The 27,354-nt window shown below is 40.2% G+C and overlaps 1 protein-coding gene across 1 annotated transcript in view; it reads right to left on the bottom strand.

Annotated features, from left to right (window-relative positions):
* PITPNM2 (phosphatidylinositol transfer protein membrane associated 2) overlaps window positions 1-27,354 on the bottom strand; it is a 110,170-nt gene that overhangs the window by 30,310 nt on the left and 52,506 nt on the right. Inside the window, exons 4-6 of the mRNA XM_053472432.1 lie at window positions 10,725-10,939; window positions 10,380-10,501; window positions 6,271-6,504 (exon numbers count right to left, since the gene is read on the bottom strand). Of these exons, the coding sequence (XP_053328407.1) occupies window positions 6,271-6,504; window positions 10,380-10,501; window positions 10,725-10,939 (571 nt within the window). The remainder of the gene's footprint in view (window positions 1-6,270; window positions 6,505-10,379; window positions 10,502-10,724; window positions 10,940-27,354) is intronic.

Genomic DNA, 27,354 nt, shown 5'->3' with positions numbered 1-27,354 from the left:
CTTCCTGCTGCTAATAGAAGAGACGCTGCTCGGGACCAAAGCACCGGTAAGCAGCCTGGCCCCAGCAGACATTTTTTTGAGGTCTAATTAGAAGACGACCTCGATTATAAGACGAGGGGTATTTTTCAAAGCATTTGCTCTGAAAAAAACCTCGTCTTATAATCGAGCAAATACGGTACTTTCAAGTTACTCTTAAAGGTTGAAGTATGGTATCTGGGGAGAAAGAGAAATGGAAAGGCATAAAAATGAAAGGGGGAAAAAAATAGAATGAACATTATTTTACAAGTAACCAGAGCAGTGTGTACAATCAGTTTATTGCCAGTTTGTTGTCCTTAGAAGAAGAAGAAAAACAATATTTAAAACGTTGAGCCCTGGAAACAGCACACAAAATTATAAGATGTTATAGAGAAATAATGTTGCAGATATATCATATGGGTTTCTGTATTATTAACATTTTGAATGTTTTTTGAAGGTGAAATGTTATGTGAATAAAAGGTATTTTAAGGCATAGTTCTTTCCGTTATTTTTTAATGCAGTTAAGCTAGCTAAAGCAGGACTTGCAGGGCCATAACTTCCAACGGGTAAGAGGGGCAGTCGCCCAAGGCACCACGAACTGAAGCGTGCTTTTGCATCACATGCATCTTCTAGAATAAAAGTATCAAGTCAGAATTTACGTTTTTGAATGAATGTATTTGTCAGTAGAGGAATTATGGAAATACATATATTACCAATTGTACCTTTAGACATTGACCCACACTCAAGTTCCTTGAATGAAAACGAAAAATATTTCCATCATCACATAGTAACAAGATGTTCTCACTACATCAGGGTCTTCATAAAAGAAACCAGGGCCTCAAAGTACACATACCAAATAGTTTCCAAAGTAAGAATTTACAGCCCATGACATGACATTAGGCCTCGGAGAAGTTATCATGTGGCTTTCCTGTATCACCAACATAGTTATAGCATATCAATACTTTTATGACAATCACTGTCCTAGATTTATAATACCCAAAATTCTATAATTCTACATACATTAACATTAACATAATCTCCACTCTAGAAAATGATTTCCAGGTTTTAAAAGAAGGCCATTATACAAAAAATAAACAGGTTCTTCTGCAAATATCTACAGTCGCCACTTCTCTTATTTTAACTTTGAGTTTTATTTTTAAAACAATCATGCTACTGCATCTTATGCAGAATAGTACTTCTTCATATATAAAGACGTGTATTCTTAAAGAACGGACATGCAGTGTTGTGTGCAAAGTAACATCTAGAAATGGGATGCTCCCATACCATGACTGGCACAGGACAACCAAGCGAAATACTTAATAACACATAACTTACATTAAGTTACACAATAAGAGTATAGTAAGAACAACCGCACAGTCTGCAACCATGCTCCTCAATTCCTAGGGATACTCCGTTACTTCAAACACCAACATCTAGACTGACTGCTATGTGGAAGCTGCCATATTGTAGTCGTTTTATGCTGCTCTACTACAGATGCTGTTGGGTGCAGTGAGTCCATACCGGTCTAGTATTATCATTTATTTTAACAATGCTGACACTGGGATTCACGTGCGTGGATGGAACATTTAAAAAGTTTGCACTTCGTGTGTAGATTGCAGAAATGGTAGAGGCTAATCACAGCAAGGCAATTTAAACATGCATGGGACAGACATAAACCTATCCTGGATCTAAGACCAAGGGCTGATTAAGGTCTGAATCAGGAAAAATAGGCAGACTAAATGGGCCAAATGGTTTGTGTCTGCCATTAACCCCTTAATGACAAAGCCCGTACATGTACGGGCTCAAAATGCATTGTTTTCAATGGGTTTAGGAACTGCCCATTGTCCTTAAGGGGTTTCTAGTCCTAAACTTTTGTTTGTGTATGTCAAAATTGTTACATAATATACTTCTTGCTTTCCCATTGTATAGCGTGGTGTAGTTATTCTACAGCACACAATACAATTGGAAAGCAAGTAGCATCTCATGTAACAACTACAAATATAAAAATCTATAAATAATAAATGAGTAAATATGTAATATAGCGATAAGTTCATATGAACTATGTGGCCGCACGCAATCTCGAGTGAACAGATCACAAGTGCAAACTCCTCATCAGAACACAGGAAGCGTGTTCTAACTCCATACTCAGCGCGACCGCAGGATTCCTCGCGGCAGGGGATTATGGGAAATGGAGGGAAAACTATTGCACGGCATAACATAGGATAACTTAAAACATGGAACATAAAGGTCACACAAAAGTTGGATGGCCGCTACTGTACATCAGATTTTCCCCAAAGAAGTGTAGCTATGATTATAATAGTTCAATATATATTCCTACAACCAGGCACAAAATGTGCTATGAGATTGTTTTATACGGCACAGGTATCGAGCGCCAGGCAGAGGCGTAAGAAAAGCGAAGTGTTAATGTAGACAGAGTACAGTAAACTTCACAACAATACAAGATGACTCTATTATACACACAATGTTTTACAGGTGCAAAGGCTTGTCAAAGCTGTCACTTGTCTGGAAAGTATCTAGTGTTTTCCAGAGCACAGCGAGATGCATCCAAGAAACATTAATAAGAAAACATTAATAAGCCTCAAATGAGAACGTAGGACTATGAAAACAGCACAGAACAATATGTGCATTAATGCCACAATAAATGGAATCGTTCATCTGATTTTTGTTTCTTAAAAAAAAAAAATGATGCTGCCCAAATCTCAGCTTGGACCTACATTAAATAAGCCACTTGGTATGATCCAATATGTCCCTTAATTAAAAACACCCACATGCCAACATGTAACTGGAGTAGAGACCTCTGAAGTCGCAAAAGCTCAGTAACTTTACATATTTTACCATGTTTCTCTTGGGCTATAATGACTATCGATTTTCCTGATCAAAGTATGGTAAATATCCAACTAATCTCAGCTGGCGTCGGGTGCTTCAAGACAGAAAGGAAAGATTTCCATGGATCACAGATTACTCTACCTACCTTAAATATGTGCTTTCACAAAAGCAGCGCCTGCATGCTGCTCTACTTTCTGAGGTTGCCATGGTAACAATTTGGCATAGTTTTTTTTTTTTACTGGGGGTCTAAGTTTAGCTATAAAATATTACAGTAATTGCTTCTATTTGAACATACAAATATGTTAAGTTGACCTTGTACCGGGGCATATTCTCCAGCCATCATATTTACTTTAATGCATATGGTAGCTGACGGGCCCTTAATTTTTCATGTGGTCTTGCAAATGCATGGAAGGATTCTACAAAATCTCCTCCATTTGCATATGACTCTTTCCCTGTCCTCCAGCTACTTGGCTTGTATTTGGCTGAACACCCTACTGTGGCGTATTCATCACCATTCAGCTCCAGTGCTGGCTCTGCCAGGGTTCTAGGGGTGGGTGGTCTACTGAGACCCCACACAGAAAGTTCTCCTGTAATTTGTTTTAGATGAGCTCCAGGTTAGTAGTTGAAAGAGAAATTTAGTGTAACAATACCATACATTCTACGCTATTCTGTATGATACTTGCTCAGTTCTGATAGAAACACAAGAAAAAAAAAAACAAAATAACAGAGGTAATAAGATATTTTGGTTTTCTTAAGATCTTATAGCAGAAAGTACAGATTCTAGACTCGCTCTAGGCAACAGATCAACATGAAGGGTTAAGGATGTTTAAGCTATTGCATCTCTTTATGAGTCTCGTGCCAAGGCATATTTTAGAATCCAATATCCAAATAAAGCGTGGTTCCAGCTCTTACTAATCATGAACTTGGCAAACTCCCTATGCCCGTGATGACATGCTATAACATTATAAGTTCTCTTCTGGGGATGAAGACATCAAGATGAACAGGCGAGCAAGGTAAATTAAATGATTAACAAGTTGTATTAAGTAGTTTAGCAGCCATGTTTGGTAAATATAAATGCAGTTTGATGATATTTAAAGCCTAGTTGAGCTGCATTTGACTTGGCTTTGACTTTAGAAGATGTCCTAACTCATGAAGTTGAACTTTCTAAACTGTGACTAATAAAGTGGAGGGTTAACGATCCCCTGGGATAGCGTAGCACTATGTCATTTCTGGAATTTGTTTCCAGCGGGCCTGTCAGGATGATCATGAACTTGCTAGCAAAACAATCTTTGTCTTGACAAGAACCGACAGAGCTGTGTGTCATTTTGGTTTATAAAAAAAAAACCTGTCAAATACACACACACGCATACACACACATATAACACAGCTTCCTTATCTAAAGATATGCGAGGGTGAAACCAACACACTGAGAACGACGGTGCTTAGAGAGGGGAAGCGGAGATTTCCTTGACGTGTCTCTGGCCAATCTTACAAAAGGTCACCGTCACATGCTGTTCTCACACAGACGCTCAGCTGCCGGCAAAACAACAGCTTTTTCTGCAAGTGCTTCTGCAGGGAAATATCCATTTTTATTTTTAATTAGACATGAGCAATGACAAGAAATTCCTGAAGTGGACTATAAAATAAAGGCAGCTATTGAGTAAATGGACCGTAGTGTAGGAATCAGTTTATAAAGGAATATAGATTTCTGGAAAAAGGTAAAAAATGCATATTATCTGGTAAAACTGGTAAAAAATATGGCGAAAAGAAAGGTTAAAGTGTCTTACCGGGTTGTTTACACAGTTAGGGGAGGACACCTTACACCAGTAAAGTCATTATACTGCCGTTTGCTCAGTTCAAACCAAATAAACACACACTTAAGCCAAAGCTGAATTAGTACAGATATCCACAGCTGGCTCTGGATAATGGGAATTTTAATCAAAACACAATTTTGTTATATAGCTATAAACTGGATAGGTGGCATCCTAGGGGTAAGCAGTCAATTATTTGGGGTACTTTATTAATTATTGTTTTATATAGCGCCATCATATTCCACAGCGCTGTACAATGGGTAGACAGGACATGATTAGTATATAACATAACAAGATCCATTTACTCACAGAGTCCATTGCACACCATTCCGAATATTCCAAGCCCGGTGCTAGTAACCAGCAGTTTTCATACAAAACTTTTTTAAAAGATGGTCAGCACTCCAGGTCTTTAAATTGACAATTTCATTTTATTCAAAGTCAAGTCGACGTTTCAGTCATTGCTGACTTTCATCAGGACATCATCATGTGCTGACCATCTTTTGAAAATGTTTTGTATGAAAACTGCTGGTTACTAGCACCGGGCTTGGAATATTCGGAATGGTGTGCAATGGACTCTGTGAGTAAATGGATAACATAACAAGATGACGTACGGAAACCGGTGAGGAGGGCCCTGCTCAAATGAGCTTACAATCTATATGGGGCAATAATATAATACAATGAAACAGGGACATTTTCTAGGGAGACAGAAGAAGGCACTTAAGGGCATGCATGAGAATTATTGCTACATCAAAAAGGATCCTCCCATGTAATACATGAACTTGTCTTTGTGAAACAAAAGCTGTATTTCTGTATACCGCAAAAAGAGGGAGCTACTACCTCAATTCCTTACACCACTATCGATTTTAAGGACCGATATTTAATGACAGTATGAAGGATGGATGGGGTTAAAGGTGTCCAATTTAAGTAAAAAAAAAACAAACAAAAAAAAACACGTAATCCCTGGCACTGCTGACTGCTTAAACCCTTCCTACAAATAATTCATGTATTTCACAAAAAGCTGGGCTTCATTCATAATTCGTGCAAGGAACGCTTATCATGGGAAAGTAAAGTTGCCACAGATTGTTACCAAAAAAACTGCAAAATCTTCATAGAAGTTTGTGTTTTTTGGCGGAAAGGATAAAATGACAAATCTGTTAAGGGTTATTTGCAGGGTATACTAGAAAGCGCACTTAATGTTTTGTTTAAGTGGAACAGCACCTTCAGGTGTGTATGTTATCTATACGTATACATTTTAAAGTCACTAGAATGGAAATATTTCCATATTACTGGCAAACACATTTAAAATACGCACGTCATGCTCACAAAATCCCATAACGATCTCCAAACATGGTGTGTACTTATCGTGACGGCAGAAGTTTGCAAATAAGTTTGGAGTACTATGGGTCATGAAAAGAATGTCTAAGCACTTTAAACCAAAATCTATTTTATTGACAAGGCTTTTTTCCCCACTGCATTTACCTTTCTCACTAGACCAACATAATAAATTATACAGTGTTATGTGCTGGTTCCACAAATGGGGATTGATTTTATATATATATATATTTATTTCACACTGTGGTGATAAAGCAGGACTTACCAACATCATGAATGAACCTCTCAATTTTGGACTGCATGCCCCAGTAGCGGAACTCCACTTTACACAGTTTATAGGCGCACATGATGGGGCAGTTTCCAAGGTTACTCCTGTACTCCTCTATCCAGTCATCAGACAATGGACCCCTCTTAGTCTTAGAGGACTTGTAAAGCTTGGGGTCCTCTTCAGCCTTGTACTCGTGTGGTGGAATTGGATCCTTCACAATGTCAATAGGGTCTGTCCACGGGTAGGTGTGGGGGGAAAAAATCAAAGTTTATTATAATATAAAACAATATGGGCAATGTAAAGGTTGCCAGAGTACGAGTATATACACCATTGTGCTTGCCTCAGCACCATTCAACATCTTTTTCTGTACTAGAATAATAAAATGTATCATCCTCGACGAAAGACTTCATCTTCTAAAAGCCCTACACGGCTATGTCCATGAGAGCGCCTATTGGGCCACTTTTGGTAAGCAGAATTGGGGATGCAGGATGAACCAGTTCAGTTCGGTTTCCGCTCACTTCATTTCCTTGTAAACCTGAATGTCTGCTTTGGTTTATTACGTGCGCCCTGTTTTCTACTAAACCTTTTTTGAACAAAACATCTTTAAATGTCCTTATGTTTGCTCCACTTAAATTTAAAATATGCAGTATATATATAGTAGTATTAGCAAGTGTTAAATACAGCCAAACAAAGGGAAAATCTATAAACTTGCATTTAATGGCAAAAGGTTCACATGTATATGGAGCTATAAATCAACACAAAAAAAAACAAAGGGATCGATCCAGCACTTGAAAAAAAACTTCCAGCTTTATTTATTTTACTAAATGATTAAAAAGCATAATCCACACCTAAGTGCATCTAGTGCACAGGAAACCCCAAATCTTTAGCTATAAATCAAAACCTTCAAATGAAACTCGTTAAGTAAGATCGGCATCTTGCTTAACACATCATATAACGGCCAGTGCTGCTTATGTTATTTCAGGCTGAAATTGAAATTATTAGGTTTTTGCACCATCACTGTATGTAAAGCCTTTTAAAAGTTGTTGCCTAATTGTTCTCAGGGCTATCCCACTTTTACAATTGGTTTATAAGCAATATTATCACAATTGTTGTTGCATCGAAGGGTCTTACAAAAACCTAGGGCGGCTGTTTAAGGTAATGAGGCTTGTGTTAATTGTCTTAATTCATATCAAAAGAATGTGCGCTAAAATGAACAGCAATTCATATAAGAAAAAAAAGTTTACGTGTATAATAGGGACTCCTTGAAAAGCTTCTAGAAAGATGGAGATGCGTCCAGTCAATAATGAAAAGGTCTTATTGCAAAATGTCTATTTGTAAAACATTTCAAGTTAGAGTTTTAGAAAGAGAATATGTTCCTCTGTGAGTTTTTTTTCTTACATTACATCGAGTTAAGTCAAATAGTATTACTGGAACTTAATCAGCCTTAGAGGTGAGGTCAGGGCCGGCCCTATAATGGGGCAGACTGGGGCAATTGCCCCAGGCGGCACTTTAGAAGGGGCGGCACTTTAGAAGGGGCGGCACTTTAGAAGGGGCGGCACTTTGCCGCCCCAAGCGCTTTTTTTTGTTTGTTTTTTTGAAGCGGAGGAGAGAGAGAGGGGCACCGAGTGGTTTTCGCTTACCCGCTCGGCGCCCCTCTCTCTCTCTCCTCTGCGGCGAGTCTCCCTGTTCGGTCCCGGTGCCGGCTTGTAATGCAGAGCGCCGGAAGTGACGTCAATTTCCGCCGCTCAGCATTACAAGCCGGCACCGTGGCAGAGCAGGGAGACTCGCCGCAGGACTGTTTAAAGGTAAGTACCGGGGGGGGAGACGAAGTTTAAAATGCGGCGGGGGGGGCGGCGTTTTAAACTTCGCCCCAGGCGGCGTTAAGTCTTCGGCCGGCCCTGGGTGAGGTTTAGGCTCCTATCCCTTCTCCCACTGTGTACATGGGTGTCTATAAATACATGTATGCACAGGATTCAAATATGTGTTTGTATGCAGATACAGGATTGTAAAATCCCACTAGCACGCTCATCTTTTGTGTGTGTGTGTAATTATATATATATATATATATATATATATATATATATACACACACACACATATACACACACATATACATATACACACACACTAAATAATTTTGGTTGTATGCAAATGCACTCAGGGTAAATGAATATTCCCCGAGGGACTCAGCCATAAAATGTAGACAACACAAAGGAATGAAAGCAACATTTGTGATAACAGTCAACATTTTAGTTGAGCCTCAGATCAAGATCATGATAAAAATTCTTAGGACGACGGAAACACTGATTGTTATCAAACATTTGTTGGATGGATTTGGACAAATGAGCAGTACTTCTAACAGAACACAAACATCCAAAGAATAAATACAATTCCATTTATCTGCATGTTATTTGTTGACAAGTAGCTTCTCATAAGGGAGGAATGCAATGGGACTTTATGGCTTGCAGCCAACAAATAACATGGATGCAGTCGGTATCTAGCAGGTGGAAGCACGGCAAAGGAATGGATTAGCTGCGTAAGCATTGGCGCTTTCAGGCACCATCCTAAGGGATGTTTACTAACCAGTCAAGGCCTGTTGTCAATTGTTTTAAGAATCCATATTCTTTTTTTTCTAAACAATATTTTACAGCCACAATATGACATTTTATTTAGGCTATTCCCAGCCTAACATTAAACTTCTGTTTCTTCTAGAAGGTCATTCCTTGCATCCACCACCTTTTCCTTAAAAATCCTAACACCATTCCGTCACCAGTAACTACACCATTCCGTCACCAGTAACTACACCATTCCAGCCACCCTACTGCTAAAAAACAGTGTACTGTTACAGAAACAGGCCCCGGCCAGCGTGCTTCATCACGTGCAGTCATTAACGTCTCCGAGGTGCAGGGCGGCTCGTGTTAAAAATGAATCAGCAGCTGCCTGTGACAGACTGACTGCTCGAACATACAAAGAAGTTCTAACACCTCTGTTAAAAGCCACGGGCTGTATTTTAAACTATTTTTATTTATTCGTGCTGTAGCAACTACTGTAAACATTACTTGAGCTTTGTCTTGTTGTATTTAGTTAGAGAGCAACTGATATTCAAACTGTTTATAAAATGGTGACATTTACTACAGTGAAAGAATCTCCATGAAACCTTCAGGACTCTACTGCAGGCCCCGTTTGCTGCTGTAATTCTGGCTGCCGCCTCTCACTACATCAAAAGGATCCAGGCAGTTTTATTTTTATCATGCTATGAGAATTGGCCGCCTTATATTTTTTCTTAAGTTCATCCTCCCTTCTATTATTTTCTGCCTGCACTTCACCTGCCCACCCACCAGCACTGCCGAGTGGGCTAAAATTAGCCGCCTGAGTTACAGTTTCCCTGTTCTAGTGTCACCTAAATAGAGGCTAATTCAGAATTCTCCGACCAAACTGTGCTACTGGGTTCAGCTGGCTACGTCACGCTTCTCTTTTATGTCAGCATGCATTTATTCCTCGCCATGGCAACAAGCTTAGAGGATGAGGAATAACGGTTCTCTTACGAACGCCTGCCTGGGTGCTAATTAGTGTCTATCTGAATGGCGGCTTCAGGAATGAAGACATCTAGCCAATAAAAATAGTTTATCTCCCTGAGGTCGATTAGCTGTCATTAGTGGGCTCTCTCAATGATGGTGGAGCTGCAGATGGCAAAAAAAATGCAGGCTCTAATATATGTACACAGTACATATAGACAAACATGACATGGTAAAAAAAAAAAAAATATCAATATTTAACGAAAACTCTTAATTGCCTATTTTGGTTACTTTTTTACATTGTCACTTGTCTCTACCCGAGGAGGTACGGATCTCTCTTTCCTCCCTAAGGGCTACATTCAAAAGCATAATGAGTCCCAGTTTCTATTGGTTGGGAGGTGATGCACTAGCCAATAGGAAACTGAGCCAGTGTGTTGGCTCCAGGAAAACAAATCAACTAAATACAGCTTAAGAGTTCGCAGCCCGAAGCAAAAAAAAAAATAATACAGCTGGATAATCCGATGTGCTGTACACAAATACAAAAATATTAAACAAAGAGTAGCTTGAAGCAGCGAGAGTACAATCACTTACCAAGCGTTGTCTGTCGTTTTTCTGCTGGAGACAGATTGAACACATTGGCAAGCTCTCCAGATTCCGTTTTATAGAAAGTTTCTATGTCGATGGAAAACTTCTCCACAAAGGGACAAGTGTATCTAAAAGTGAAATCACAAACCTTAATACAGCTGTAATCTGTGTGATTCTATGTAACATTTATCATACCATACATAAGAAATATGACAATATTTCACATATATACACACGCCTTTGTGTTTAAAAACATTTTTTTACATGAAGTCATCTGCCCTACATATGGCCTGTGCAATACTCTGTGGATCTGCGTATCCACATTGCTGACGTATACAGGCTAAGCGTTACCTTGTTCTTGTGTAGGGATATGCATTCCATGATTCTTCTTCCACCCGTAAGGCAGCCTTGGGTAGAATGGAGCGGAACCAGCTCGGTATGTGCATGCCAATGTGGTAGACCTTGTGTGTGTACTGACCAGCACCCCCAGGGCCATCTGTATATGGTCGATTTTCCAGGATCTCCACCCCACTGCCCTCGCCACATGTCTCCTCTCTGCTCTTCTTCTACAATGAAATGAAAACCAACATTCTGACATTTCAGATCTAACATTTTCTGGTTAACCCAAAGCTACTTACAATCAAACTTATCCATATCCCCCACATTTCAAATTTCAATTAAATGCAACACTGAGTAAGACATCTAGAACAGTGTATTTTATTCACACAGTTATACGCAGTTGTCATACATATTATAACATGTTTTATGGTTGGAGAAACACTAAGCCAAGGACTCCAAACTCCTAGAAGAGGGGCATCAGGGAAGGAAAGAGACACATGGAAATTGAGAGCCTGAAGAAGGCCAAAAAAAGTATGCCTTTCTGTTGAAAGACATACTTTTAGGCTGTTGAACTTGACCCCTGTTTGTTTAGACACAGGGATTGGATAATAATGTAAATGTAAGCTAAAACAAATATGAGATAAAGTTTCTATGAAATGATCTGATGTGAACAGTAATTTGCGAGTATGTCTGACACTCAAAGATCTTACTGTCATTTTTTTTAAAACACTGCTGTACAATTTAAGTTAGCATTTGTTTCTTTTGTTCTATACATATAGCCGAATATCGGTGGCAACAGGAATTAAGATTTGGTTGCTTATAAACAATAGTTAATTCTGGAGTATATATATTAATAGCTCATTATGAATCCAACATCATTTAAAAATGATGTATTGGCTTGTCAGTAGTTCAGTAAGCAACAATTAAATTATATAAAGCTATTTATGAGAGTGGACATCGCAATAAATCTGCAGAACTTGTTACTTTATGAAAGAAAGGGAAAAATAATTTCAGAGAGAGGTCTCTGAGTTGTATCAAAATCATTTTCATGTGACGGATTGTAGAGCGTGACATGGAAGACAACAGCGCCAAGGCATCTGGTTTGTGTATTCAGGGAGAATGGAGACTGCACTAGAGTTTGAAACACAGGCTGATCCACACTGTAACACACCATTATAATAATGTCAGATGTGAGCAGCAGGTAGACAGAACACATACTTTCCCAATGGTCACTTGGCTTCTACAGAGGGGTTAGAGGTATACCGTATATATATATATATAGATATATATATATATATATATATATATATAGATAGAGAGTTAGTTTAGAAGACAAAGAAGTATTTATTGACATGTTCTGCTGTTTGAGACACACTCATACCAACCTACACACTCCTTCAGGTGGGTGGGGTGGGGGCAAGGGCAGAGGTATTTGGTTCCCCCAAAAAACATTTGGGAGGCATAAGAGCAATAACATTTTATGTGGGATTCAGTGTAGGCCATCACTTATGACAAGGATTTACCCTTCAATGCACTGTAAATCACACGGTTGATGGTTGGTAAGGGTTAAGTTATTTGCAAAGGTGACACAATGTACGCTAGTCATAAAACCCCCCAAAAGTATGCTTGTTATTATAAAAAATCACCAATGTTACATTGTTAGCTACACATCACGAAAACTGAACTGCAAAACCCCTTGTATAAAGTGGTTTAAAATAAAATATATATACACATATATATATACCGTATTGGCCCGAATATAGGCCGCACTTTTCCCCCCCACTTTAACTCTTTAAAGTGGGGGTGCGGCCTATATTCGGGGTCTAGCGCCCGACGCCCGGGACATGCAGTCCCGGGCGCCGGGCAGGCAGCCCCGGGCGCCGGGCAGGCAGCAGAGTTAGGATACAGATCCCCCGCAGCGGTGCAGGGGACCTGTATCCTATTCTCTGATACGCTCAGACAGCCTCCCCTGCCAGCACTTCGCACGGGGGGGGTGGGGCCGGCACGGTAGGTTGCCTAAGCGCATCGTGCAGACGGTCACCGGCTGCGGCGATGCGGGTAAACAGCCTCCGCTGCCGGCACGTCTGCACGATGTGCTTTAACAATCTCCCTTGCCGGGAATTCCCACGGGGGGAGTCCCGGCAAGGGAGATTTTAAAGCACATCTTGCAGACGTGCCGGCAGCGGAGGTTGTTTATGCTCGCATCGCCGCTGCCGGTGAACGTCTGAACTTTTAGGGTGCGGCCTATAATCGGGTGCGGCCTATATCCGAGCCAATACGGTATATATATATATATATATATATATATATATATATATATATACACACACAAAGTTGTCATTTCTGACCATTGAGTCACTCAATGCTCAAGCAGACCGCTCTTTATTTGGCTATATATTCAGATGTTTGGATCTGTGCAAAAATGTAGGATTTCCATACATTCTATAATCCATTAAACCATACTGGTTAGGAATTTACTTTTTTAAAAAAAAAAAATAGCAATACATTAGGATATATATACACGTGTTTTTTGTTTTTAACAATTTTAATTGAAGGCATAGTTCAAGTTTTAGCTATACATTTAAGTGTACTATTCTTTATTTACTTGTATTGCTTCGGACAGACAAGGTAGCACCTGTGCATGTTAAGTAACATGCTAAAAAGCAACAGGTCATTTTCTCTCTTTAAGCAGAAACACAATAATATCTGGTGGTATGGAAGCAGAGCCATTCAGCTTGCTAGTGTACACTGCTTATGTCACGTGGCCAGATCCTAGAATTCAACAGTCCTTGAAAAAATATATAAGGGGAAATGTGCAAGGGACACCGTTTCACAAGGTTAAAGAATTATTTCTAGTTTGGGGAATTCAAAACAATAAAGATAATTATTAACTTGTCAAGCTGTTATATAGTTAGCAGAATATGCAAAACCCATTTGTCTGGGAATATGGAAATAAACAAACTCATTTATTTTAAAATATTTCTTCCTATCCAAGTCGTGTATTAAACTAGAAAAATTATGACTCTGGCTTCCATTTCTTTTCTTATGTATCATAAAACTATACGTCAGTTTGTCATTAAATTGTACTGCGCTACAGAATGTGCTGGCATAATACGGTAATAATAATAACACAAATTCAGTTTAGATTCTGTTTTGCCTTTTATTCTATGTGTAGTTATTTGTGGGTTTAGACATTATATATATTATATATATATATATATATATATATATATATATAAATATATATACACATACATACATACACACACACACACTGTATATGCACATGTATTTGCTGGAGTTAAAGCTCGTTCTATGAGCCATCACAGGCACAGAAAATAAAGGAAGGGATAACAGCCACATTTTTGGCAGACACACCACTGGCAGTATTGGATATTGACCAGACAACTTATATTCCCTGTCTCCTCATCAATGATGTTTTACAATGATTATGGGCCAGGTAATTTAGAAATAATTGAGACATTGGGTTGTGGCAGTGCACACAAGGACCAAACTCCAATGACCTATTGTTTTTAATTTTTTGAGAATTAGGGTCCCCTGATTAGTGGACAACTTGTTAATAAACGAAAATATACAAAACCATCTGACAGTTGAGTTTTACCCAGCTTAAAACACTTTTTTGACTCGGTCCACCAACGTATTTTGGATGAGGACTACATCCATGACCTGTATCGGTGACTACTAGACTGGTGCATTTGGACTTGTATGAATTCTGTCAATTTCAGCAATTAGTACAGATGTCCAAATAGAAGAGATTCATTGTTTTTTTCACTCACACTCTCTCACGTACTCTCTCAATGTTTCCTTCTTCTTCTTCTTCTTCAATGTTTCCACTTCTTCTCTTGCCTCTTCTTGTTCTTCTGTATTCTTTCTTCATCCATTTCTCTGTGTACCAGGCCTCCCGGAGCACTTCCACGAAAGGCAGAGCCCCAGTTGGAGGAATGGTGAGTACGCATGAGACAGTGAATGAGGAAGTATGTATGTTCGTATGCATGTGAGCATAGATGTCTATGTATAAGTGTATGTGAGCATGAATGTCTATGTATCAGTGTATATGAGCATGGATGTGGATGTGTAAGTGGTGTGAGATGTAGTGTATGTTAGCATGAGAGGGATGTGTGTGTTAGAATGAGAGTGTGCGTGTGTGTGTTAGCATGTGCAAATTTGTGTGATTTTACATATGTGTGCCATAGTGTATGTTGGAGGGGGTGGCAATGATGGTACAGACAAGCTGTTTGGGGGTACTGATAAGCTGTTTGGGGCAAATGTGGCACTCACAAGCTGTTTGGGGCCAAAGGTGGCACTCTGTGACATGTTACCTGATGAAGTTGGGGGGGCCAGGACAATTTTCCCCACCAGGCCCTGCGGTTTCTAGTTACGCCCCTACACTTAGACACACACAGCAATACATGTACAGTCACACACACACACACAATATGGAACATCTCCGAGTGAACTAAACAGTAAATCTGCACCTAAAAGATTTATCTGAATTAATCTAAATATTGTTGCTCCGTACATAGATACATTTTTTTGTTAAGTATGTAAAGCCACGCCCACTTTAACTCAAAGCTCAGTATTTCATTATAGGCTGGAGTTATACAAGCAGGTTTTCCATATAAGGCTTGTTGGAGCCACACCCATATTACATCATAAAGCTTGGCTGTGTCATAATAGGCTGGAGCTATAAAAGCAGGAGCCTGCAGTGTGTGAGCTCAGAGTTACGGAAAAAGGATCTTGAGTTATTTAGACAACAGACGTCTTTAGTTAGGGTTTGGGGGATCCGTCCGTCTCCCTCTCAGGCAGCACAACACATTATCAGCTCTTGATTAATATTTGTGTGGATCTGCGATCCCTCTTCGATCCAGGGACATTTAATTTATTTTGGTTTTATTCCGTTCTGTAGTGTTAAAGGAGCCGATCGCCTATTCAAGGGGTAAGGAAGGAACAGAGACAACCTTTTCTCCCCCAGGTTTTCTGCCTTCCTCTGGATCACTAGGCAGGGAGTTTGTTGTAGGTTACTGGTAGGGTCTACAAGGATTTTGTTTTCCTTTTGGACTGTTTAATTGCCCTAAGTTTTTTTCCTTCATTGTCAATGTACTTTTTTCTGTTATAACATAAATAAAATGTTTTGTTTCCTTAATGTAAACTCTTGTGTGTTTTTATTTGAATATGATCTTAACGTAAGAAAAAATGAGTGTGAATGGAACTCTTATGATGTCATAGCACTGCAGCATAAAAAGTAAGATTGTCTAAATATTTTCACCGCTATGGGGAGGTAATACAAAATGGCGCAGAAGAAAGAAAAATAATAAAATTCTCCCAGGGAAGGGGATGCACGGTTAATGGGGAAGGTACCCCTGATAGAGACTAAACCAGCAAAGCGAGATAAAATCAGTACTCATCAGCGAAAGGGGCCAAATCAACCCAGCTAAAATGAATGGCTGGGCTTGATTCAGGACGGTAATATAGTGTCCCAGGTAAATCCTATGTTTACTTCCAAAGCCATCCGAATGAACGATGTGGCCTAAAATCAAAGGTAGCATGTTCAGTAAAGCAAAAATGGGATAACATCCCTCCTAAGTGTCCCAGTTATCACAGGACAGTCCTGATTTTCAAGCACTGTCCTGTTGTCCAATATAGCTGCCTTGATTCATGTTTTATATTACATGAGCAAACAAGATTAGAACAAGAAATCATAATCAGGCTTATTAATGAAAGACTTTTACTTTCCTGAGAGGGCGATAGACAGCCTCCCAGCAGAAGTAATAGAGGGTAATACAGTAATGGAATCTAAACTGAATCTAACTCACATTGCACCTTATGCAAGTCAAAAATGTTTAAAATACATTTATCAAAAGATCTTTCACATTTTTTTAATGCTGATTCCTGTACCGGTTGTAAAAAAAATAAATAGGGAGGATGGAAAACCAGAGGTCAAGTGTCTGTTGGAAAAGAATATAGGAAGGAGACAGTGAATAAATGTTAACATACAGCATGTAAACTGATAGGTGCTGATAAGTGGCGAGTCTGCTTTGTAATTTCCTGGCTTGATACTTTGGTGCTTAAGATAATGTAATAACATCAGTATCAATGACAATACACTAAACAACAAAAAATATGTGGCCTTGAATTCTGGTGTTTCCACCACACCCAGTGCTAACAGGAGTATAAAATCAAGCACAGAGTCATTCCCATAGTCATTGGCAGTAGAATGGGTCGTACTGAAGAGCTCAGTGACTAGTCATAGGATGCCACCTTTGCTACAAGTCTGATGGATTAATCTGGGGTTGGCAGATGCCAGGAGAACATAACCTACCAGAATGGATATTTCCTACTGTAAAGTTTGGTGGATGAGCAGTTCATTAGGGTTTGGCCTCACAAATGCTTTTTTGCCTGAACGGACACAAATTCACACAGACACACAGACAAAATCTTGTGGAAAGCCTTCCCAGAAGAGTTGGGGGGGGCAATCCCATATTAATGCTCATGGCTTTGGAATCGCTGATATAGGTGTGAAGGCCAGGTGTCCACATACTTTTGGTCATATCGTGTTATTTATGTGGCTTGCTGAAAGGAATATACACGTGTAGTGGTGTAACTACAGGCGTCTATCTGGGGGCCGGGGTGACCCCTGCAACCACTTGTTCCTACCTGCCTACTATGAAGGCTGCACTGGCAACGCTACCCGCCATCCTCCCTGGACGTGCCCCGTAAGCCTAAGCGTGTATATACCACAAGCTCAGTTAATGTCTTCAATCTAGTATCTGAATAAAACAAGAAGCAGACAAGTGTTTTGCCCTGCACGGCAGATCAATACTTATAGAGAACAGATGTTCTGCTAATCTCCATGACAAACGGCTAGTTGCACACAGCAACAGCATGAAAGCTGTCCAGAGAACACCACTGTAAATAGTCATACATGATGAGAACATTCATGTAGGATTTTGTTTCTATAGTTTGTTTACAGCAAATAATCAGCTTGTAACATAGAATAATCAGAAGCATTTTGGTGGAAAAGGGTAATTTGACCGGAATCTGTCCAAAATGCTACATTTCTGAACAGGAATATACTTTTACATAAATTAAGCTTTCCTGCATTTGTATTTTGTTACATGGGTTATTTCATGTGTTTTGCCATATGGAATGCAATCATCTCATTTTTTTCCAAGCTATCATTAGGAAGCAGACATTTGCTTCATGGTATATGTCATGGAAGGAGGAAGTTATTTGAGGTCAGTGTGTTCCCCGAGGGAACGATATAAGTAGGGCGTGCGCTGGTTGCACCATCAGCACGTGTATAACAATACCACATAATTAAGGCAGCATAAGCCATGCATCCAAGGCTAACTTTGACGTTATAGCTATGTACACACCTCAACACACCAGCAGTAGGATTGTCCTCCATATTACACCCCATGGGTCAGGGCACAGCAGTACATACATAGCAGTTGCAGTCTCACTAGAACTGGATTTCTGGAGCGCTGCCATATGCATGTGCATCCTCTGGGACAATGACATGAAAAGTCATCGATTAGTCATCGATGAGCATTTACCCTCAGACATTCATGAGTGTTGCAGCCACCAGAATATTAGAGTTGTTAAGTTGACTTGTAGTCACTTGATATTTTCTGCTGACTCCTTAAGGCTTGGTTTCCATTGGGGTTTTTTTTGCTAAAAACGCCTATAAAAACGCCAATAGCGCCACCTGGCGTTTTTTTGTGAAAAACGCATGCAGCCAGATGTTAGCTGTAATTCAATAGGAAATCGCAAAATGCCATTTCCACTTGGCGTTTTTCTGTTTGGCGTTTTTTCAGTCCTCTTTGGCGTTTTTCTGCTTTTTTGGGCTCTGTGGCAGTTTTTCAGAATCGCAGCATGTTGACACTCTGGCGTTTTTTGCAAGAAATCTTGGCTTTTTTTCTCCAATAGAAGTCTATGGGAGAGAAAAAACGCCATGAAAAAGCCATGTGGGTTTATTGCCTTGGCGTTTTTTATGGCGTTTTTCCACAGTTACAATGCAGAGGATGGACCCAGTATCTGTGTGTCCTACGAGAAATAGGCTGAAAACAAACAGTTTCACACAAAACAAAGTCCTGGACTGGTTCATATTGAATTTTACACCATTTGGAACAAACATGCCATTACAAACAAACATACGCGACCGGATCCTGCGTGCCAAAAGCAACAGCAAACAATTTGCACCATCATTTGGGGCCAATCTTCCCAGAGGAGCAGACATTCGGAATAAAGCATGCCTTACAAACCACAGAAAAGAGACAAAAGGGTCTACCAAGTAAATGACATCAGGAGAGGGCAGATACTTGCCATTTATCCGAATCCCTTTTAGCTGGGTGAAACTTCTAACTTGTAAAGGCTGGAAAAACTGCCTAAGGTCAAAAAAAGCAATTTCCACAGAAAGGCTAAAACGCCAGAAAAAACTGCAGAAAAAATGCCAAAACGCAGGTAAATGCAGTGGCAGTTTTCTTGGCAGTTTTCCTGGCGTTTTTCATCAAGAAAAAAACGCCGGACAAAAACCCAAGTGGAAACCTAGCCTAAATGCTAAATGTAAGTGGCATACCGTGGCCCATTACAAGCGTCCACACTGCTGTCACGCGCGCTCTCATTGACAATTTACTTTGCTTATTTGTTCATCAGGAAAAATACATAAAATAGATTAGAGCACAAGAAATCAATTTCATAAACTAGAAGAAAGACTCAAAAAAATATTCAATGTCAAAAGCTATATGAAAAGTTAGAAATGGGTGAATGGAAAAAATTGTATGAATAGCTTCTGACGCAGGTACAAGCAGTAAGTGGGATGCCAAGATGTCAGGAGGAATGAAAGCCACCACCTTGTTTCTTATTAAAATTTGCCAAGATAAGCAGCAATTATTCTATCTATAAACCGGTTGTCACCGCTATATTAGGTATTAATTTGAGGGCTTATTTTGGTAGCCTTATCTACAAAAATCTCAAATAACGAATAACTAAAAATAAATTATGTTTTAGGCCTAGATACACCAATATCATATTATGACCACCTGCCTAATATTGTGTAAAGACCCCTTTTGCAGCCAAAACAGACCTGACCCATCGAGGCATAGATTCTGCTAGACCTCGGAAGGTGTGCTGTGGTATCTGATGCCAAGACCTGAGCAGCGGATGCTTTAAGTCCTGTAAGTTGCAAGATGGGGCTCCATGAATCGGACTTGTTTGTCCAGCACATCCCACAAATGCTCATTTAGATTGAGATCTGTGGAATTTGGCGGCCAAGTCAACACCTTGAACTCGTTGTTGTTCATCCCTGAACCCTTTTTGCTTTGTGGCAGGGCGCATTATCCTGCTGAGAGAGGCCAACACCATCATGGAATACCATACGTGTCAAAGTATCATCCACATGTATAGCAGGCCCCAAGGTTTCCCAGCAGAACATTGGCCAAAGCATCACACTGCCTCCGCCGACTTGCCTTCTTCCCATAGCTCATCCTGGTGCCATTTGTTCTCCAGGTAAGCGATGCACCCTCATCCAGCCATCCACGTGATGTAAAAGAAAACGCGATTCATCAGACCAGGCCACCTTCTTCCATTGCTCCGTTGGACAGTTCTTACGCTCATGTGCCTATTGTAGGTGCTTTCTGCAGTGGACAGGGGTCAGCATGGGCACCCTGAAAGGTCTGCAGCTAAGCAGCCCCAGCCTTCGCCCCCTGCTTGCGTCAATGAAACTTGGCCAACCATGACCCTTTTGCCTCACAGAGCTGCAGTTTTGGAGATGCTCTGACCCAGTCATCTAGAAATCACAATTTGACCCTTTTCAAAAGTTGCTCAGATCCTTAGGTTGCCCATTTTTCCTGCTTCTAACACATGTATTTTATACTGACAATAGTATAGGCAATACATAAGACAAGATTAAATTTTTTTGGTGATCATTGCTTTTGTTTTGCCTTTTAACACTAGTTAAAACTCAGTTTGTTTCTTTCTAAGGGACACATAAGAAATTAGCATACTTAACGTTACTCTGCTAAAACCTTTTGTAACTAAATGGAGTATTTATTCCTCCATTATTCCTAATACTGTTGAATGGCCAAACCCTTCCAAAGTATAACTGGGATGTAATTGTATAAAATCAGAGCCAGCAAAGGCAATGTTACAAACTTCAAACACAATTTTGGGTTAGATTGAGTCATCATTGTGTTTTTGCTTACCTTACGGAGGATAGGTCTAATTAGACAAGGAGATCATTTGTGACAGGTCTAATTACATCCTGCTTGTCTAATGCTAATTGCCTCTTTGAGTTAATAGGTGCCTGGAATATACACTACATCACCAAAGGCACTGACCATTACCAATTAGCAAGCATGTCGGTCCTTGTGGCATGGTTTGGAGATGACAACCAGGACAACTTGCCACCACCGAAGTAGTAATGCATTTGGCTTTTAGAGAGCTCTACAGGAATATACAAGGCCGTCTGTCAATCAGTGTGCATAATAAAGCGAGGAAACTGTGTCACAAAGGGAAACTTAAGCAGTCATTTTAAGAGAGGAAGCAAACACAAGCGACATGCATTGATAAGAGGCTGGCACAGATGAGTAGTGTAATACAGGCAAAAGAAACACTTTTATATTGAAAAACTAAATCACTCTTCTATGCCACACAGCATTTGCATACAGAAAGAAAATGGCATATAAATAGCAGCTAGCTTATCTCGTTTCCTGCAAAGAACGAGGTAAAAAGTGTCGTTCCCCCAGGTATTTTCACTAATATATTACATTTTATATATGATTAACAAGAATTAATGGTAAGGGAATCTCAGCATAAACAACATGATGTGTAGGAGGTATTTAAAAAAATATTTAGATTAAAACATTAAGGAAACAGTATGATCACTTTAAATTCCCAGGATCAACAAGGCCAACATGGCTTAAAACAGGGGTCTCCCATAAGCATGCTAGGTGGCTTCAGGAGTACGTGGTGCATGTACCACAACTAATGCCATGATAGAAACATTTTATTAATTAAATATCCACAATTTCAATCTCTTTTGGGACTCGATGAACACTATATAAAAATGTGGAGAGAAGCAATGCTATAACCAAGAATCAGCCAAGCTAGAGTTTTAAGCTTCAATCACGTGGAGCAGCCACAGCTAAATAATAATGCGACAAGCAACACATTGGACTGAATGTCATTTCACCCTCATTTTGTTTTCAAGTAACTAACGCGAGTAAGGTCTCCAGGAAAGCAGCCATTATGAATGCAATTGTGGACCCACTCAAAGATCGTTATGTGGCAAATATCATTAATGTGCTTCGTTACTTATTAAACTGAAAATATAAAACTGCAAATATGTCTGTTAGGTAGCTAAGTGCTTTCTCATTATTGTGTTGCTAAGTGTTCTTTGTTTACTTACATGGTTTGCTTTGTGTCTTAGAATTCAAATATCAAGAGAAGGCAGTGGGGGCAGTAGGTACCATATTGAAGAAGAATCTTCGCAGAGGCTGAATCTTTTCGGAAGATGGGCTGTGGTGTGCAGTTACCAGAAGAAATGTTAAGTTCTTTAATTACAGAACTGGGTTTAAATCAAAAAGCAACTTGGATTCTTTATCTTCAGGCTTCTCATTTATGACATGCATGAGGTTAGGGGTTGGAGAATACGTGGGGAAATTTGAAATGCCAAAAACAAATTTTAAAGTTGCAAAGAAAGAGCTACCTATAAAGAAGGGGGGGAGAGATAGAGACAGACCGAAATATCAGTTTTTAAAGCCACGGCTCCCATAGCGCAGAAGTCCGTCCTGTTCCGCATTGGACGACACCTAACCATACCAATTATGAGTCCTGGTGGACAATCATAGAACCAAGATAAACCTTATGCAAGTTGACGGCATTACAGTTTTATCCCAGTGCTGCCTACCCACTTCTCAAGGAACACCCAACAATGGCTTTCATACATACATACATACATACATACATACATACATACACACACACACCGGTATATATATATTAAAAATGTTGTGAAAATATTTTTTGCATAAAAAAAAACCAACACACTAGACAGCATGTGATCTAAAATGATTTTGCACTGAAATCCTGGAGATTAATATTACTGAAGACTTCTTTTAGAGCCTTTTTCCATAGCTGAAGAGAGAATGAATAAAGAACCGGCTTCTTAGTAACAGATATCAGAAACCAAACAAAAGGAAAAATAATAATAACTAGGATTATGCGGATCAAGCACTTCAGTGTACAGTGTTGGATTAACCCTTTAATATTTATATGTGCATTCATCAGAGTAACAATCTAACGGGTTTTATTTTCTTTTTAATGGTCACAGATCCTTGTTTAACGCCACTACCTTATGTCGTGGCTTTTCATTTACTGCTTTAACCACTTCAGCCCCATAATCACATCTTCTGCAAAGACATTTACCCCGTTGTAAACCATTAAGGACAACTGTAAGAAAGAATTAACTATAAATCATAAACTTGGTTATCATTGTGCTTATCGATGGTGATACTAAGGGATTACTGGAAGGCTTTATATTTAGATTGAATTTGTATTTTTTTTTTTAGGTGGAACATCCTCCCAGCAGAAGTGGTAGAGGATAATAGAGTGAGGGACTTTAATTGAGCATGGGATAGGTCTAGGTGGCTATCCTGAATCTTTGAGGGGGCCAAGGACTGATTAAGGTCCAAGTCGTTAAAGCAGGAGAAATGGGCAGACACGGTGGGTTGAATGTGATCTGTCAAATTCGATGGTTTTATATTTAATCATTATCTGTACTTACCAATACATGCTAGACAAGGTTTCAATTAATAAACAATGCATTTGCTCCCCTTGTATCATTTAGTAAATAAAGGCTTACTGAAATATTCATTTCCATGTTTTGCTGTACTACACTCTCCATGACCCTCGGCTGTTCAAGGAGCTGCAGAGGATCTTATAGGAAATGCAGTTCTGCTACTTTATGGCCGCAGGTCAGCCTTACCGGTCTATAGTTAGAGGCCTTTAGCCTACTTGCAACCTTGTAAAGTTTACATTTGCATGTGCTCATACTTTGGGATTACTCATGTCAATTGCGACTGGGTAATGGATCGGTAGGAGGCATAGCATGCATATCCCTTAAGCTCCTTTATATGCTTGGCTGTATGCCATCTGGCCCATTCATCACATTATGTACTTTCACTTACAAGGGTTCCTGAAGGATTTGCTCCAATGTAAACAGATCGGTGTCATTGTCTGGCTAACCGATACCAGTTGAATACCCGCTGTTTCAAAACACACACGCACTGCCTATATTTGTTTCATAAACACGTGTAATGTCCAAGTTATAAAGCACATGGAAAAAAAATCCACCGCTGCGCCATTTACTCGCAAGCAACGTCTGCAATCAAGCAAGAAACTCCAAAGTCCACACTTCCCGTAACATTTCCTAGGGTTACTGACATATAAGAACGTTATACTTCACAAAAGGTCAATAAACTGATTACTAAGAAAATAAAATTTACATTTATTTTACCAAAGTAATTTAGTACACAGGGACAAGCTGAATGTGATTATCGTACTGTACTGATAAGACAAAATTTACCTCCCTGTATATATGTGTACGTAAAAATACAAAAAAGAACACGGATCCATAAAAGTCGGTTTCTGGTGGATGAGTTTGATGAGAATTGTTGTTCAAATTGTTGAGCAGGTAGTTATGTTCTCAGTAGGGATGGGCTGATAAGGAGATTCCGGGGACACAGGTTTAACTTGCTTTGAACTAAAAAGCATGCATTGAAGATAGGCTGAGCTTTCACAGGGTAAGTGTGTTGAGTGTGTGTTGCGTGTCTGGTTATGTTATTGTGTGTGTGTCTGGGTATGTCTGCATATGTTTGTGTGTCTAGTCATGTTAGTGTGAGGGGTTGTGTGAGTCTACGTGTGTTACTGTCTGGTTGTATTGATGCGAGTGTCTGGTAGACTTGTGCACGGTAACCAAAAATTACTTGGACAAAAATTCGGAGGCCACTGTTTTAACAAATTCTACTCAGGAACAGTATTTCATCAACTAAAGCACAGTCACACTGCGCGCATGCACAGTCAAATGCCTAGTTTTCACCAATGAATTTAATAACAATTGCTTTGTTTTTACCAAGGTTATTATGGAGGTCAAATATAGAAACCAGGCCAGATTTAAAAAGTAACAAACAATATCTCTCACTTAGTTTCATATATTATTTTCACATGTATGTAATCAGAAATTACAATTGTATTTTGTGTTTCTTAAAAGAATGGCCACGGAAATCACTACATACATGGGCAGACTAGAGGTGCTGAATGGTTCTTATCTGCAATTGAATTGTATGTTTCCATACATTTGTCTGGTCTCTTTATAGGGGCACTCATGTTAAATTAATTTAAACTGTGTCTGCTTCACCATGCCTTTCTCCCAGAGATGTGAGAATGTCCCATGTGCATAAAGGTGGCAAATAGGTTGTGATACCAAGTGTTTTCAACGGTGTCACCAGTCACTTTGCGGAAATAACCCAACAATTCTGGGTTACTATGGAGCAATCTGGTTAAAAGCCGACATGACGGCTGCATTCCTCCCCTCCGTTAATAAGAGACTTTTATAACGTGTCAAAACGTGTGCTGCTGTAGATTCCGGATTCAATTGAGCCGAGCAGAAATCTGACAAGTTATCATAACAGAAGGGGAAAACATGTACTTCCAAACAGACAGTCTATATTAAGGCATCTTTTGGCTCAGATTGATGAGAATGTGGGCGAGCAACTCAAAATATATATTACTAGAGCTGAAACAACGAATCGATAAAATCGATAATAATCGATAACGGAAATCATCGATAACGATTTCCGTTATCGATTAATCGAGTGATCAATTCGTTGTTGGAGCACTCGGCTCCTTTTACTTACCTCCGCGAGCGTTCCCCGCTTCTGCTACATGCTCTGCCGTCTCCGCCTTCTAGCTACGTGACGGATGTGACGCGTTCCGGAGGTAAGTATTCTGCACAGATCGCACAGAGCGAATCGCTCTGTGCGAATGGAGCCACTCGCACAGAGCGATTCGCACAGAGCGGTACGCTCTGGGCGAGTGGCTCCATTCGCACAGAGCGGTACGCTCTGGGCGAGTGGCTCCATTCGCACAGAGCGATTCGCTCTGTGCGAGTGGCTCCATTCGCACAGAGCGGTTCGCTCTGTGCGAGTGGCTCCATTCGCACAGAGCGGTTCGCTCTGTGCGAGTGGCTCCATTCGCACAGAGCGGTTCGCTCTGTGCGAGTGGCTCCATTCGCACAGAGCGGTTCGCTCTGTGCGAGTGGCTCCATTCGCACAGAGCGGTTCGCTCTGTGCGAGTGGCTCCATTCGCACAGAGCGGTTCGTGAGTGTGGGTGCAGGGCAGAGTGGGGGTGGGGGTGCAGGGCAGAGTGGGGGTGGGGGTGCAGGGCAGAGTGGGGGTGGGGGGTGCAGGGCAGGAGACTGGGTGCAGGGCAGAGTGGGGGTGGGGATGCAGGGTGTGAGTGTGGGTGCAGAGCAGAGTGGGAGACTGGGTGCAGGGCAGAGTGGGGGTGGGGATGCAGGGCAGGGTGTGAGTGTGGGTGCAGGGCAGAGTGGGTGCAGGGCAGAGTGTGAGTGTGGGGGCAGGGCAGAATGTGGGGGCAGGGCTGGGTGCAGGGCAGAGTTAGAGACTGGGTGCAGGGGCACAGTGCAAAGTGCTGGGTGCAAAGTGCCAGTGCTGGGTGCAAAGTGCCAGGGCTGGGTGCAAAGTGCAAAGTGCTGGTGCAAAGTGCTGAATGCTGGGTGCAAAGTGCTGGATGCAAAGTGCCAGGGCTGGGGCAAAGTGCTGGGTGCAAAGTGCTGGGTGCAAAGTGCCAGGGCTGGGTGCAAAGTGCTGGGTGCAAAGTGCTGGGTGCAAAGTGCAAAGTGCTGGGGCAAAGTTTCTTGAACAGTAATAGTCCACCTCTTTTCAGAATGTTTGGGGTTATTTTGTTTCATAAATATTGTGTTTGGGTTCTTGTACTTTGAAAATATTGTTTTTTATTACATCATAACAAAATAAGAATGTTAATGTAAATTTTAAGTTGTTTTTTAACATCCAGTTCATTAAATTCTTTTAAATAAACGAAAAATTTGCATATTGTTTTTTTTATCCGATTAATCGATTAATCGAAAAAATAATCGGCCGATTAATCGATTATTAAAATAATCGTTAGTTGCAGCCCTATATATTACCAAATGAAAAAGAACGCTAGCTCGTTAACCCTATCCCTCCTAAAGGCGACTGCCTATGTACATTCTAAATATTCTGGAAAAACTTTAGCGTTCTTCAGCAATAGTATAATAAGCATCAAAAATTAAACTGCAGAAGGCTACAAATACATAGTGTAGTACTAATCTACGCACAACAGAATATATTGTGTTAAATATAGTCCTTGGCCCCAACCGTAACAGAACTACAGAATCTGCTGTTTGGACCTCTTATCGACAGTGTCATTAAAAAGTATACTTAAGAAGGGCCTTTAAGAGCAATGCTACCTATTCTTTCAGCAAAAAAAACCTTAAGACTTTGCATAAGGATTCTTTTACAACCATTTAGAAGTTTGTAAAACATTTTTGGTGTCAAC

The sequence above is a fragment of the Spea bombifrons genome, chromosome 1 (genome assembly GCF_027358695.1).
Source record: "Spea bombifrons isolate aSpeBom1 chromosome 1, aSpeBom1.2.pri, whole genome shotgun sequence".
NCBI classification, from domain to species: domain Eukaryota; kingdom Metazoa; phylum Chordata; class Amphibia; order Anura; family Pelobatidae; genus Spea; species Spea bombifrons.
The sequence above is the reverse complement of the archived record's forward strand: the minus strand, read 5'-3'. Positions and strand labels throughout refer to the sequence as shown.